The following is a 14,480-nucleotide window of genomic DNA, read 5'->3' as shown; positions in this document are numbered from 1 at the left end:
CCATCCTGGCTCTCCAAGACGCTTGAGACAACCAACGACCGCAGGTGTCGCCCCAGGCTGACTCCTGCGGAGCGTCGCTGCTGGGGAGACCTGATACTTTCTGTGGGCTGGCTGGTAAGGCGGTGGGCCCTTCTGCTGACGCACAGTACCACCTGTGGGTGCCTTTGATGGGTTCCCTCCCCTGAGCGACTGCCTTCTGCAGCGAAGCCGGAGATCTGGCGGGAGTCTGGGACGGATGCCCGGGACCCTCGCCGCTGCAGGCTGAGCCATGCTGTGGTCGCGGTGGAGGAGGAGGGCCTCCCGAGCCCTGGGCCGTACAGTGGACTATTACACCGACCTGGCTGCTGGCGCGGGCGAGACTCAGGGGAGAAGAGACAACCTCCATCCTGGACCTTGTGGCCCCTAAGACGCGCCTGGTCATCAGCGGTGAGTGCTCCTGACCATCGGTGACCCTGGGGCTGTGTGATTCGGGTGGGGGGAGGTGGGGGGCTCCCTAAACTGAGGCGGACGCAGACAAACTGCTACACCAGTCTGGCTTCGCGCTCTCCAAGTCATCCCCCCTCCTTGTGAAGCTGAGAACGAGACCAGCCACTCGCCCTGGGAGGCCTTGCATAATCAGTCATTGCCGCTGGTGCTCTGCCGGTGGTGGAGCTCTGGTAGGCGGCACGGCTGGTGGAGCGCCCCTGGGTGCGAGCTGTGAGGAGCAAGTGAGTAAGGCCCAGCCGGGGGCTTGTCCCTCCCGGGAGCTGATCTCACTCCAGGCCAGCAGCACGTTCTCGGCCACGGTAGAAAACAAGATTGGGGAGGTCAGGGTGGATGTGGCTGAAGACGACATCCGCCAACTGAAGGAGCAAGTAACCCAACTACAAGGCCACACTAAAGAATTGCACAGAAGAGCTGAGGATGCCGAAAATAGGTCACGGCGCAACAACCTCTGCCTGGTGGGATTCCTGGAAGGGGCTAAGCGTGACCAAACGGCGGCCTTCCTTGAAGGCTGGTTGGCTTCATGGATGCCCAAAGACAGTCACCATGGTTTGCTATCGAACGCGCCCACCGATCTCTTGCGCCTAAACCACCACCTGGCGCTCCACATCGCCCCATCATTGCCCGCATCCTTAACTTTAAAGATAGAGAGACTACCCTGAACGCAGCTCTGGCCCAGGGCGGCCTGAAATTCCAGAATCAAACCATAATGATCTTCTCGGATTACACTAAAGAAGTTCAGGCTCAGCTGCGCTCCTACGCAGAGGTCAAGCAGAAACTTCCCAACTTGGGCCTCCAATGCAGACTTCTCTTTCTTCCAGTCTCCGCAATCAGCATGGACCTGGATAACTGAAGAACGACCCCTTCGGGTCCGCTCTGTATCCTCGCCTGGGTCGCCTTGAACACAGATACCTGGCCCCCCACCCCCAAGCAGCGCCGGAGATGCACACAATCATGTAGGGGCTGGGGAGCACACAAGGAGACTTCTGTATCGCCCGGGGCAAGGATCCGGGGACATGGTGCCGTCGTGGACTCGTTGCCCCCCTCCCCCCCCCCCCCCCCCCCCGCTAATGACCCATCCCCCATAAGGAGCCTTTCCAAGATTCTGGATCCGCCAGCCATGGGCTTGGATCTCTCCAGAAGCCCTACGATTTAACGTACCAACACCATCCCTGAGAGGTGAGCCAAAGAGGGCCTGACTAGGAAGAGAAGTGGAGTTCATATTCCACAGAAGTTCAGAACTTGGAGATACCTGCCAATTCTAATATTATATCCGACTCTATGGAGGGGTCCAACACACAGCTCTCAGCTAAACGTTTTAGTTTAGTTTAATCAGTTATGCTTTATTTTGCAGGGAGACAGATGCTTCCGTTCCAGAAGTATAGGGTGGGGGAAGGAAGGGCGGGAAGGGTTAGGACTGTTGTCCTCAGCTTAGTTCTATGCTGGGATTTGCAAATGTTTGTTTTTCCTTTTTACTGTTTGCAGTACCTTAACACTTGATCACTACGTAAGCTCTGTGACCACGCACCGCACAGGGATAAGACCACAATTGCACCCTCCCGCAACACAGCACCAATCCCCTCCAAGGGTTCCCTGCCCCGTGTCCCTCTCCATCCACTACACACAGGCGACCATCCATTAGGGGCTACCCCCTCCAAATTATTCTTGGAATGTGAATGGATTGCTAGACCGTATTAAACGGACAGCCGCCCTTAAATATGCCCAGAGATAGACCCCTGATATACTCCTCTTTCAGGAAACCCACCTCCTTCGGACTCGGTGCCACTTTCTCGCACGATATGGCTTCGATAGGGTTCAAGCGAGGATCATTGGGTTGCCATCCTGCTACAACAGAGCCTTCCTTTCACACCCCCCCCCACACTACCACAGACCCTGAAGGCCGGTTTGTTGCTGTGTCTGGGTCGCTGGAGGGGAGCGCCCTCAACTTGGTATCCAAATACATCCCTCGGGCTAAACTCATCTCCTCTCTGCGACACCTCACTGACGTTATCACTGCCCTACCTCTGGGCCAAACAGTGATAGGGGGTGACTTTAATGTGGTCATGGCTCCAACGCTCGATACAGCTGGCACGGCCACTCCCGTTAGGCTGACGAATGCAAAGAAGCTAGTCGACTGGGCAACTGCCCTGTGCGACGTCTGGAGAGTCTGGAACCCCCGACATCTCAGTACACTCGTACCGCTGCGGCATATCACTCACAATCTCGAATCAACATGATCCTTATGCCAGCCTCAGAGTGCCCGAGAGTATCAAACATTGCCATCCTCCTCCGAGGAATCTCAGACCATTCAGCCCTACTACTTCACCTAGGTGAAACCCCTGACACGCCTCGCCCATTGTGGCGACTGAACTTGCAGGACAAGGAGGTCAAGAAAGCGATAGGGGAGGAGCTACGTCAATACTTCCTCACTAATTTTGGATCGGTCCCCTCCCCGAGCGGCCTTTGGGAAGTAAGTAAAGCCACCATCTGTGGTGTAGCCAGAAGTCAAGTCTGGGCGCGTTGGCAGGCCCAGACCAGCCGCCTAACCCTCGAGGTGCAAGCAACACGGCTTGAAACAACCCCGGATGACTCTCCAAGTGATCTGCGAGACGGGCAACTCGCGGTCATACGGGAGGAGATTAAACACATCTCACTAGAGTCTGCCAATATAATGTGGTGTTTCTCTGTAGCCCGAGTGTATGGCTGGGGAGACAAGAATTGGAAGCTACTACACAGCCTGGTCTCTTACCCCCTGGCCAACCGAATAATCCCTGAAGTCCGTGATTTCTTGAGGTCCACCAAGCACATGTCCCCAGCAATCGCACAGACATTTACAGATTATTATGCCCGCCGGTACTCTGCTCGCAAGCCCGAAACCTCCCTTTTGGACATGCTTGGCCAAGCGAGGGTCCAGCTCCCCTGCCCCGCAGAGACCGAGGTGGCAGACCTGGATCTCCCCTTCACCCCAGAGGAAATGCACAGCACCATCTCCTTAGTGAAGGCCGGGAAGACACCTGGGCTGGACGGCTTCCCGCAGGAATATTATGCCTCCTATCGGGACCTACTGGTCCCCCACCTCACTGAACTGTACCGTCACGTTGCTGGGGCCGGATCCTCCCCCCCCCTGAGACAGATGTGGCAACCATAGTGGTGATCCCCAAAACTCCACGGCCTTCCTCATCCTGCGCAGACTACCGCCCCATTTCCTTTATTAACACTGAAATTGATATATGCCACGATACTGGCCCAACGTCTGTGCCCACTCCTAGCCAAACTAGTCCATCCGGACCAATGCGGCTTCATGCCAACATGCAGTACCAGACACTGCCTGAGCGGCCCCCTCTTACCCCTTCTCTTTGCGCTGGCAATGGAGCCCCTGGCGTGTTTAATTCAGTCCGACGACTTGATCCAGGGCTGGGCTTGGGGGAGCCACCACATCGACAAAATCGTCCTATATGCAGACGATGTCCTGCTTTTCCTGGCAGACCCAGCCAGCTCTGGCCCAAGGTCCTCTATCTTTTGAGAGCGTCTGTGGGTTTCGGCTTAACCCGGCAAAATCAACACGTGGACCCCTGCACCTCTCAAGGGAGTGCTTCGACTGGCAAACCTCCATCCCCATTAGGAGACAATCTTTCAAATACCTGGGGATATGGATCCCTCTGCTCCCCGAACTAGAATGGGCTTTAACCATTACCCCACTGGTTAAGAAAACTGAAGAGGATCTCAAGCGCTGGCAAAACCTACCGCTCAACACACTGGGGAAAGTTGCTCTGTTTTAGATGATGATCCTCACATGCTTCCTTTGTGTCATCCAAAATACCACTTTCCATCTCCCACGCAGCTGGTTTAGGGAAATAGACCGTATGGCTACGTGATTCCTGTGGGAGGGCACAATACCACGCATTGCCCTTGCTCTGTGACAGATCCTGCCCTTCGATGGCGGCCTGGGCATGACTGACCTTCACCTATACTATTTAGCTACCCGACTTTTAGTCCTCCACGACTGGTTACCCGGGGGCTGGTCTGACCCGGTCTACAGAGTACAGCTCAGGGACTTGGAGTACCCTCAGATCCAGGCGTTCCTATACGGCAGTCCAATACCTACACCACTACCATCAATTACCAGAGGGGTCCTAATAGCCTGGCGTACGGCCCCAAGACACACATGTTGGGATAAAAAACTAAGCCGCAGACACCTCTCTGGCAGGGTAAGTGGTTGAGCAAAACGGCGGCACTCACTGGGTTCAGGCGATGGGACTACATTGGCAAATCATCGTTGGGTTATGTTTGGGCAGGTGACCATATTAGGACATTCGAAGACCTGCTACACTCTCCACACCTCCCAATTTTAGAAGTAGTTACAGCTACGTCATACTCTCTGTGCACATATCCCAGCAGACACAACACTCCCCGAGTTCAGCCCATTAGAAGCTCGGTTCATGATGGGGAATCTGGGAGGGGAGGAGTATCCCGGATATACCCTACCCTGCTTAACAGTAGCCCAACAACGCTCGCCCCACTTGGGGCACAGTGGGAGGGATGGCTAGGCCCTCTGGAGGAAGAGGACTGGTGCAATGCCCTTATAGCCCCCAAAACCAACACAACTTCAGCCAGACTCAGCCTAATCCAACCATGCTACTTAAACACTGCCTATGTCACCTCAGAGCACCTTTTTAAAGCGGGCCTACACCCCTCTCCGAGTTGCACACGCTGTGGCCACGAACCAGCGGATTTTTATTAAATGACCTGGACCTGCCCATGCCTCGCCCCATACTGGGCTGCCATAGAGTCCGAACTCGCACACATCCTGTGCTGGCAGGTTCCCCATGACCCCCTAAGGCTCATTTTAGGAGTAATGGATGGCGTAGATGGATCACGGTCTGACAAGGTGTTCCTGGGGACAGCCTTTGTAGTGGCCAAGCGGGATATTGCAGCAACATGGGCGCAGTCTAAACCCCCAAACGTATCTAGGTGGTGCTGGGGAGTGGATTGGTGTGCCGGGCAGGAAAAACCCCTGTTCGAGGCCCGGGGCTACTTGGTGGACAGTACCATGTTGGTTTATCTTGCAGTGTTATAGGGTCAGCAGTGCCACCAGAAAAAAAGCCAACTTGCTCAAGAAGCTAATGAGTAATGCTTAGTGATGGCTTAACCTTCCAGTCTTGAAACAAACGCATCAAAGAAGAAGTCCAACATTTAAACACTGAACGGGTACCTAATCAGTGCCCAGGGTCTTAAGAAACTCAACCCACAGTGTCAGATTTTAGTGGGGACTCAGATGAACAATTCATTTCATTGGTGGGGAATAAAGCTGAACTGGATTGACATTTTAAAAATCTTTGAGCCCTGTTCACAAAGGTAAATTTAATTTTTTTTTATGCCTGACAAAAATGAATTCAGAAAGCTCTTCCTGGCAGCCGTCAAAACTTTTACGGGCTTGGAGCTACAAGTGTGAATTTTTTGCTGTTACTTATCCCAATCGAGAAGCAGAAGTGGGCATTCCAAGATGTGATCTGCCTTTGAAGTTTAAGAATGCCGACAAACATGTATATTTGTGGGCATTCCTAAAATCTATGACCCTTTGTCCCACTGGAAATGGTCTGAGATGTACTGTAACAAAGGACTGGAGTAACTCCCTTTCTAGGGTGCAAAGTCGAACTGATTACTTCCAGGTTTGCTGTGGGTGTAGAGGAAGGGCTTTCATCATGGAGAAAAATATTTTCTCAGAAGAGCAGGGAAAAGTTCTGCATTTGGACAGGGCATCCTAAATTGTCTCCTCCCTCTCCATCTTGTATGAAACTCCACACAATGGAAATAGGATACTGCCCGGGGGGGGCTTCTGAGAAACACACCTGGAGTCTTGTTACCTAGTGCAGTCTCCTGGAATTCAAGTCAAAATTATTTGCGGGTATGAGTGTTGCCTGATTCTCTTAATCCTTTAGGTATAGTACATGATTGCACTTTATAATATGGGGCCATTGTTTGAATTTGTTTTCATGCTACATCGATTAAGAAAATAATGTGTTTGGGGATAAACACTACAGCACTTTATTTTTTACGTCTTTATTTTTTTTTTTATTTTTTTTTTTTGTAAAAACCTTTATTGACATTTCAAACAAAAGACAAGTATGGGCCTACAACCCCCGGGGCCGGCCGCTAAGCAGTCAGAGTAACAGAAGCACATTTTAATCACAGGCAGCACCTCGGGGAGCAGATTCTCCATGCTAGCATACTCTTGGCCACTAAACAGCCCAAATAGGGACCAGGATACAAAAGGTTTTCATTTTATAATAAGGGATAGAAGGATCAGGTGCCAAACAATTTCCCAACAGCAAAAAATGGCAGGCAGAACAGTAAACGCCAACAATAAACAGCAATCTATCCAGGCAATGGCGCTAAAACCGGAGGTTCAGGATGTCGAGGAATATCACGGCCATTTGCGCCTGCAGTCCCCTGCCCGAAGACCCAGAGATCACCACGGAAATTGAGGCACACATAAAAAGCAGTGATTGGCAGCAAAGGAGATCTACCGTGCTGACCCCAGAAAAGAAGACAAAGAAGAATAAGAGAAGAAAAAGGAGGCCATAGAAACAGAATAAAAAACTAAAGAATCCCCTCCCCCCACCCTCCCACCCTGCACCTCTGCAGATGAGTACGGCCCCCCCCCCCCCCCCCCAGCAGTGTGCCTGTCGCCCCGGAACCAGACCCGAAATATAGAAGAAACAGAGAAAATGGAGTAAGAAAGGAAACCCCACCAGACGGGGGAGTAAAGAGAGTATTAATAAACTGGAGGAGGGCCTTCAAAACATGCCCCCGGCTTCTCCCTCCCGCACAATATGTTCCTCCCCAAAGCAAACAGTAAACAAACACAAAATCGATCATGTCAAAGAAAAATGGGGAGCATTATGCACCTACTACACTATTAGTTATGTCGTGAGAGCACGCAACCCCTGTGCCCGCCCGCCTGTTAGATGACAACCTCTGAAGGATCAGCCTTATCCTTGGCCACTCTTTGCGAATCCACCCATGCATACCCATCGACCCAGTGCCATGTCCAATGTTACGAGGAAGAGGAGCGTCCAAAAAAGACCAGGAAGCGACACACACATGTAGGATGAACGTCTCTGGACACCAACACAGTCAACATTATGGAGGACCATCTTTCCCAGTACTGCCCCAGGATCTGTACTGCACACAAGGTCCAGGAAGGCGGAATCAGCCAGGGCAGGCGACTGTTGCTGGAATATTGCCTGGGTCACCGGAGGTTGCGCGTGGGACAAAGCCACCACCCCCCGCTCAAATCCAAAACCTCGAACAGACCGGACCCACAGCCAGCCGATCACACGTTGGCACATTGTCCGAAGTTTCCAGCTTTCCCCTATTCACAGGGGCGGCCACAACACTGTCCTCCTGTGTGGAGTGTGACAAGTCCCTGTGTGCCTGGGGACAGGCAGACCGCAACCGTTCCGACGCTGAAGCAACACTATCAAGCTTTCTCCCCAATACCGAGGCGCCGTGAACCAGGGTGGAATGAAGGGCACCGAGAGCTTCGAGAAGGTCACCGTACCCCAGCCCAGCTCTCGGCGCCCGCTCCGCTACGCTCCTCTTAGGCACACACTCCCAATCTTGCGGAGACCCAGTGCACCGGATGATAGACTCCATCCTAGCAAGATGGCCGCCGGGTAGGTTCATCCCAGATTGGGACCGGGACTCAGGCACAGGCGCATCAAGTTCCATGTCACTGGAAACAGGGTTCCGGGGGCAGACAAAAATATATACACAGTGTGTGGCCACAGGTAACAGTCATCCCCACCACGGACCAGCGCCCGCGAGAATCCGGGAGCAGCCCGCGGAAATAGGGACGTGTTACGGGCAGCTCACCGGCGAAGGCTCAGGCAATTACCGGAGAATCCTGGAATTGCCACCCCGGGCATGCACTAGTTCCGCTACGCTCAGTGGTAGGAATGACCACAGCGAAATTCAGGCCAATATTCGCACCGCTCCGGTACTCCGACTCCACCCAGTCACCAATGGCCGCTGCTGTTGAACTGCCGCCCGGCCTTGTTGTCCACCCGAGGTCCCGGTTCCAGGGTTGCACAGGCCGCAAACTTCAAATGGACATTTCTCCGGCGGTACCGCCGCCAGAAACTTCAGAATCACACGATCGGTTGCCGCTCTCAGCCACCAACACGGGCATATAGCGTAGGCTAAGGATCTCATGCAGGATATCTGTGCGGGATGTGGAGGTTCACGGAGCCGGGAGCCTACGCTGCCGTCCCGATCGCCATCTTGGCTCCTCCCCCTTTTACGTCTTTATTAATTGTACTCCTTGTTTTGCACGGGAGATGGCGGTCAAAATCCAGAACAAAAAGTAGTGAAAATTGGCTTGTTCATTAGATATACTGCCCTGAGTAAATAAGGACGCACTTCTGAAAAGGAAGCACTTATACTTGTATTTGATGTACTATGGTTAAGCCATTTAATCGATTAAGAAACACAAAATGCATACTTGTATTCTGAGGGAGAAGAATTAAGATTAGTCTGCAAATACAAAAGTGGACTATTACGTTGAAATGGAGAACAACATCTTACTATAAATGCTGATGTTTCTCATGAGGTTTGGTTAGAGTTAGTTTCATATGTGGTCCGCGGTGGTCTCTAGCTCTATGTAGCCGGCCCCTCTTAATATGCCCAAGATTTTATGTGGTAGTCCCTAAACTGTAGAAGGCAAAGAGAGTGTCGTGAAACAGTCATAGAGAGAAAGGAAAGACGTAGTACACTGAACTGAGCCACAGCTGTGGTGAGGGGATGGTGTATTTTATCACAGTGAAGTGGTGGGGTGTGTGTGCATCAACGTCGGAGTTAATCTCATTTAGTCCGCATTGTGGCATAAAAGACTGGAATGCTAAATAGGGGTATAGGCTAAATAATTGTGCCCACTAAGAACCCTGGTGTAGAGAAGGCCGGAATTTGCAATAAATAAGCACACTCGGCAGCAACGGAAAAGAAGAAAGGTGCACATTGAACATTGCAAGAAATCGAGGAAATGAAGAGCTGATCAGTGTTGTATTTTTTGTCTCTTATTGCATAGGCATGATTAAGCAAGAAAACCAATATTTTTTCTTTCCAAAGATTATTATAGTACTGCACAACGTTATAATTGTAAACACAAGGAGATGAACGAAGCGCTGAAACTTTTCAGACACTCACCCCCAGTCACAGATCTGGGTTGAATCCACCATCGTTCTTTAGCTCACTTCGCCACCCCAGTTCAGACACAGCTATATGCAAATCAGTGTTGACCCTGTGCCTCCTGGGAACAGTCCAGCCCGAACTGCCAAGCCATGTTTTCCCTGGACCGGAAACGAGCATCCTGGGACCAGTTTCGGGCTAACAGCCTCATCAGCCAGTCTAGCTTGAATCCAGTGGCAAAGTGAGCAAGGGACCCACGTCTGGGCATACCCTGCCAACTAAGGGCAAAGAAAGCAAACACACATCTCCTTGTGTTTGCAACATTATAATTGTGGCATATTGTAATATACATTTTTATAAGGATATTCCTATTGCTCTCGGGTTCCATTTCATGTCTGGACAAAGTTACATATAGGTGATGAAACAATTTAAGTGGCATTTATAAACACCAGCAAAACACCTCTGCATCCTTATTGAGTCCGTTAGTGACCGCATTTAGTAATGATCCAATAACTGGACACAGCTCAAGTTCCAGATTTCCACCTCCAAGTTATTTTTTAAATACAGTTTCTCTACCAAGTTGAATTCATGTTTGGCCCAGGCTGCAGTCAGGACTGTAAAGAACCTGGGAGTAAAAATGGATGGCGCCCTCTCTATGGTAGCCCAGGTTCAGTTGGCAGCCGGGACCTGTTTCGGTCTCCTGAAGGTGCTCCGGAGGTTTCTATTTTTACTACAGACCTCTCATAGAAAAATAGTAATTCGGGCCCATATCTCCAGATTGGACTATGCCAACGTCCTCTATCTGGGCTTCCCGGAGTTCTTACTCAACAGATTGCAGGTGGTGCAGAACACGGCAGCCAGGGCTGTTCTGAGTCTTGGGCTCAGAGAGCGGATCTCCCACCATCTTAAAAATCTGCATTGGTTACCTGTCCGCAGTAGAATTTGCTTCAAAGCTCTGGTCCTGGCTTTCAAGGCCCTGCATGGTATGGGAGCAAAGTACATATGCAGAATAGTCTCTTTTTATGTACCTCGCAGATCTTAGATCTGCTCATCAGCATCTTATGGTCACCCCATAGTATCTCAGAGCCCGCGAAGGCAGTCGCTCTTTTCAAGTGCAAGAGGCTGGACTTTGGAATAAGCTACCTCTTCCACTTAGGCAAGTCACCAACCTGCTTGCCTTGAGAAAACAACTGAAAACCGGGATGTTTCAACAAACAATATAATTCGTCTTTCTCTTCTCTGGGTTTCTTTTCTCTCTCTTCTTCCTCCTGCATCAGTATTCTTTCTTTCTGTCTTAGCGCCGGGACACTCTTCTGAGTAGCCCTGCGCTCTATAAATCTACTCTAACATAACAAATGGGCAACTGCTGCATTTGTCTGAAGCGAAGTTGCTTGGGTACAGTATAATGTAGACTACATAGGTGCTTGTATAGCTGATCCAGTCCTTGATTGGTGTGGTTGGCAAGACATTGTGTTTAAAGTGCTTTGTTTAGTTGCAGTTTGCAAGTGGAGTAACGGTGACGTGAAAGTCATGGCGTTTCATTACTCTAAAGACTATATGGTTAGGCTTGCCTAGATTCGGGAGGACATGGATTATTTTGTAGAATCTGCCATGACCTGCAGGAGAGGTCAAAATGTTTTATTACTGTATTCGAGATGCTCTATTTGTTGCTAATAGGAAACCAGTATTTCCATAAACTTTGAGTTAATGATGGCCCTCATGGATTTTGGTCACAAAACTTATTCTTAGGGCGTGTGGTAAGTAGACCCACTTCTGTCTTGCTGGCCACAGTTTGTCACTTATAATTGTTTCCTGTGACCGGTATTTCCGCAATCTTTTGTAGCACGTTATTTTGATTAGTTGTCTTTGTGATTCCAAAGTATTGTAGTTGGTAGCAAAGATCACACTACGTGGCCCTCAATTGGCTTCTTTGATCGTGATCGTCGTATTGCAGGGATTGTTGCTGAGGAGCAAAAATTTAGTTTGAGCCGAAGAAGTTGGTCCTTCCTGTTCCTCTTTTTGTGAATCCGACCCTTTGTATTTGCAGTGATATAATGTTCCCGAAGACCAGGACAATCATTCAGCTTTTAGAGTGAAAACACTGAATGCCCGAGACGTAAAAGTTGTTTCAGTCATAACTCAGACTTCAGTAGCCGATAGAAATGGTGCAGGAGAAGCAACGTCAACTAAATAAAACGTGCAGGTCATTTTAGAAACAGAATAGTAAAGCAACCGGGTGTATCTTCAAGCTGTTGACCTGACTTCCTTTGCTTATGAATGGTGTGACGTAGCGATATCTGGACGCCTGTTTGCCGCTGAGTAAAGTGTCACCTCAAGATCTGTCTTTATCTTAGTCTGCACTGTAATGGCTGTGAGCAGACCTGTTGCTCATTTATCTGAGGAAAAGCTTTGTTGCTTTCACAGTTTGCCAGAATGCCTCAAGAGGGCACTTCTGGACAAAAGTCACGGGTCTGGTGGATTCCACCAGTTCTGGGGCGGAGACATCAAATCTACCTTGAAAATTCTGGCAGAACGCCAGCCCCTCTCACAAGAATGGATAACTCCAATGTTGGAGGCATAATTATACCAAACACAAATCTGGTTCATTCAGAGAGCCTGTCACCAGTCTTCTGCTTTTCAGGAAGCCTTTTGTCATTAAGGAGGCCTAAAATTTCTTATGCATGTTATTTCTCATCATATAACAGCTATTCCACCCTTTAATTTCCCTTTTGTCACTCTGTAAGGTTAGAGAGCATTAAGGCTCAGCCAGCCTCCTCCACTTTTGGAACAGAGACTTATTAACACTTGCTAAAAGAACTGTAACAATTTGAGGGTAAATCTAGGCAAACCTATGACATTAACATTCGTTTTTAGTGTGAGTTTCACATAGGTGCTTGCTCCCAGTTTTCAATTACTTGCCAATTTGCTGCTCATTCACCTCCATGGCAGTATCCTAATTACGACCTGCACATAAGAAACAAAATGTGTTCCACAGAGTGACTTACCGAAAATACTCCATTAGTAATCCCTTCTATTGCTCTCCTTGTGGTTATGGTGAACGATTGCCTCCCTTCTTTTTTTCAGGTCACGAGTGAACATATCTGTATTAACCCGCAACACTAGGATCATAGCAGAGGCTCTGACCAGAGTGATTTATAACCTCACAGGAAAGGTAAGTTGACCATTCTTCTCTACTGCGCCAAAGGCCGAATATCCTACTCTGGCCATTACGCAATAATCCCTTCTCCTCTCTTTCTAGGGGGCCCCTGAACACCTGCAGATCTTCACTGAGCAGATGGTAAGTCCAAGAGAGCAGAGGGTGTGTATTGTCTCTGTACAGGGTACTCAACTGCCCAGCTTGTGAGAAATGATGTAGCTACAATACATGAGCTTAGGTTTAATATGAGAATGCAGATTCTACTCCAGGCCATTCATGTAACTTCTCTTTCCTCTGACTCCACTGATAACCTGGTGAGAACTCTATTTACTGTGGAAAAGGCTAGTGTACTTTGTACCAGCACTTCTTGGGGTTTGTCTTTCTTTCACACCTTTCACCTGTTGAGTTTTGTTTGATTACTCATAGGCAGAAATAGAAGCCCTCCTGCTGCATTGTTTTATCACTGGCACTAGGACTTGTTGCATCTTGATGTGCACTGTTCAGATGCTGGCATGCATGTAGCTTTCTCTGTCTGTTTTATTAACTACTTACTGTTCCACAGAGACGATTGTACTTCGCCCCCACTGGTGATCAGTGTTCATTTAAAAGGTGAAGTCTACCGCCTCACGTTGCTTTGTGTGGTGCTCTTGTCACATTTAGCTGGTCACTGACTGCAACCCCTTACTATGTGGTTTTGTGCCTCTGGCTACTGGGAAGAAGCTACGGATGGATTAAGTTGTTAGCGCAGTGACCTCACACTGGCATATAACAAATACATATTTTCCACTTGTGTGCTGTACTTAAACCACAGCAAAAGACATTGTTCCTGCAGTGGCTGCTGCACTTTGGTAGATTCATGACTCTCTCTCGCCTCTTTTGGATAGTTTCTTACAGTAGGTAGCTGCAGTCTGACCTCTGCCTTACTGAGGCTCACAATATTGCCATCATTGCTCTCTTGTCGTGGAGTGCTTGGGATGCGTAGAAAGATAAGAACAGACTTGTGGGGAAAATACAGAGATTGGGAAGAATCCAATCACTTTTTGACACTTGTGTGTGTGGCAGGCAAGATTTGTGGTCTTTGAAAGCCACGACTTTACCCTACTCATCCTTGAACATGAAATATGTATTACGTTTTTGTATTCGATTGAATCAAATTATACATCCCACTTTTGTGAAAAGTAGCAAAAAGCTATAAAAGCAAAATGTGATCCTTGCCCATTCAGATTACAAGCTTCCACACTAGATGACCATTGCCCACATATCTGATAATGACAAAATGCATTAGACAGGACTATGATGATCGAGTTCACAATTATTTTATTGCATTAAATCTCCTTTTTTATGTAACATTCCTAAATGATGAACCGCTGATTCTGCAGCGATAGCCACCTCTATTCTATCCTAAATGATGGGTCTTGGCAGCACGCAGTTTTTTCTCTAGGAAAATGTTTTCTGCACCCTGTTAATATTCTCATTGTAACATCATACCAATGACCTCATAGCTTTACAGAATCTGCCACAGGCCTAGGATCTAGAAAAATAATTAAAATGTTATTAGACCGCAGGTCTAGTGACTTGAATAATCTACCTGAGCCATCTGTAATGTACCTGACCCGTAAACTGGTCTTAAATTTTGTAATCCTAGGCAAAT

The 14,480-nt window shown here is 49.0% G+C and overlaps 1 protein-coding gene across 2 annotated transcripts in view; it reads left to right on the top strand.

Annotated features, from left to right (window-relative positions):
- The window catches only part of NCLN (nicalin), a 70,426-nt gene that overhangs the window by 25,011 nt on the left and 30,935 nt on the right, over positions 1-14,480 (top strand). For both annotated transcript variants that reach the window (XM_085638973.1, XM_085638972.1), the window contains exons 10-11: positions 12,757-12,844; positions 12,932-12,970. In XM_085638973.1, coding sequence (XP_085495099.1) covers positions 12,757-12,844; positions 12,932-12,970 — 127 coding nt within the window. The remainder of the gene's footprint in view (positions 1-12,756; positions 12,845-12,931; positions 12,971-14,480) is intronic.

This window comes from Triturus cristatus, chromosome 12, assembly GCF_964204655.1.
Source record: "Triturus cristatus chromosome 12, aTriCri1.1, whole genome shotgun sequence".
Classification (NCBI taxonomy): Eukaryota; Metazoa; Chordata; class Amphibia; order Caudata; family Salamandridae; genus Triturus; species Triturus cristatus.
The sequence above is the reverse complement of the archived record's forward strand: the minus strand, read 5'-3'. Positions and strand labels throughout refer to the sequence as shown.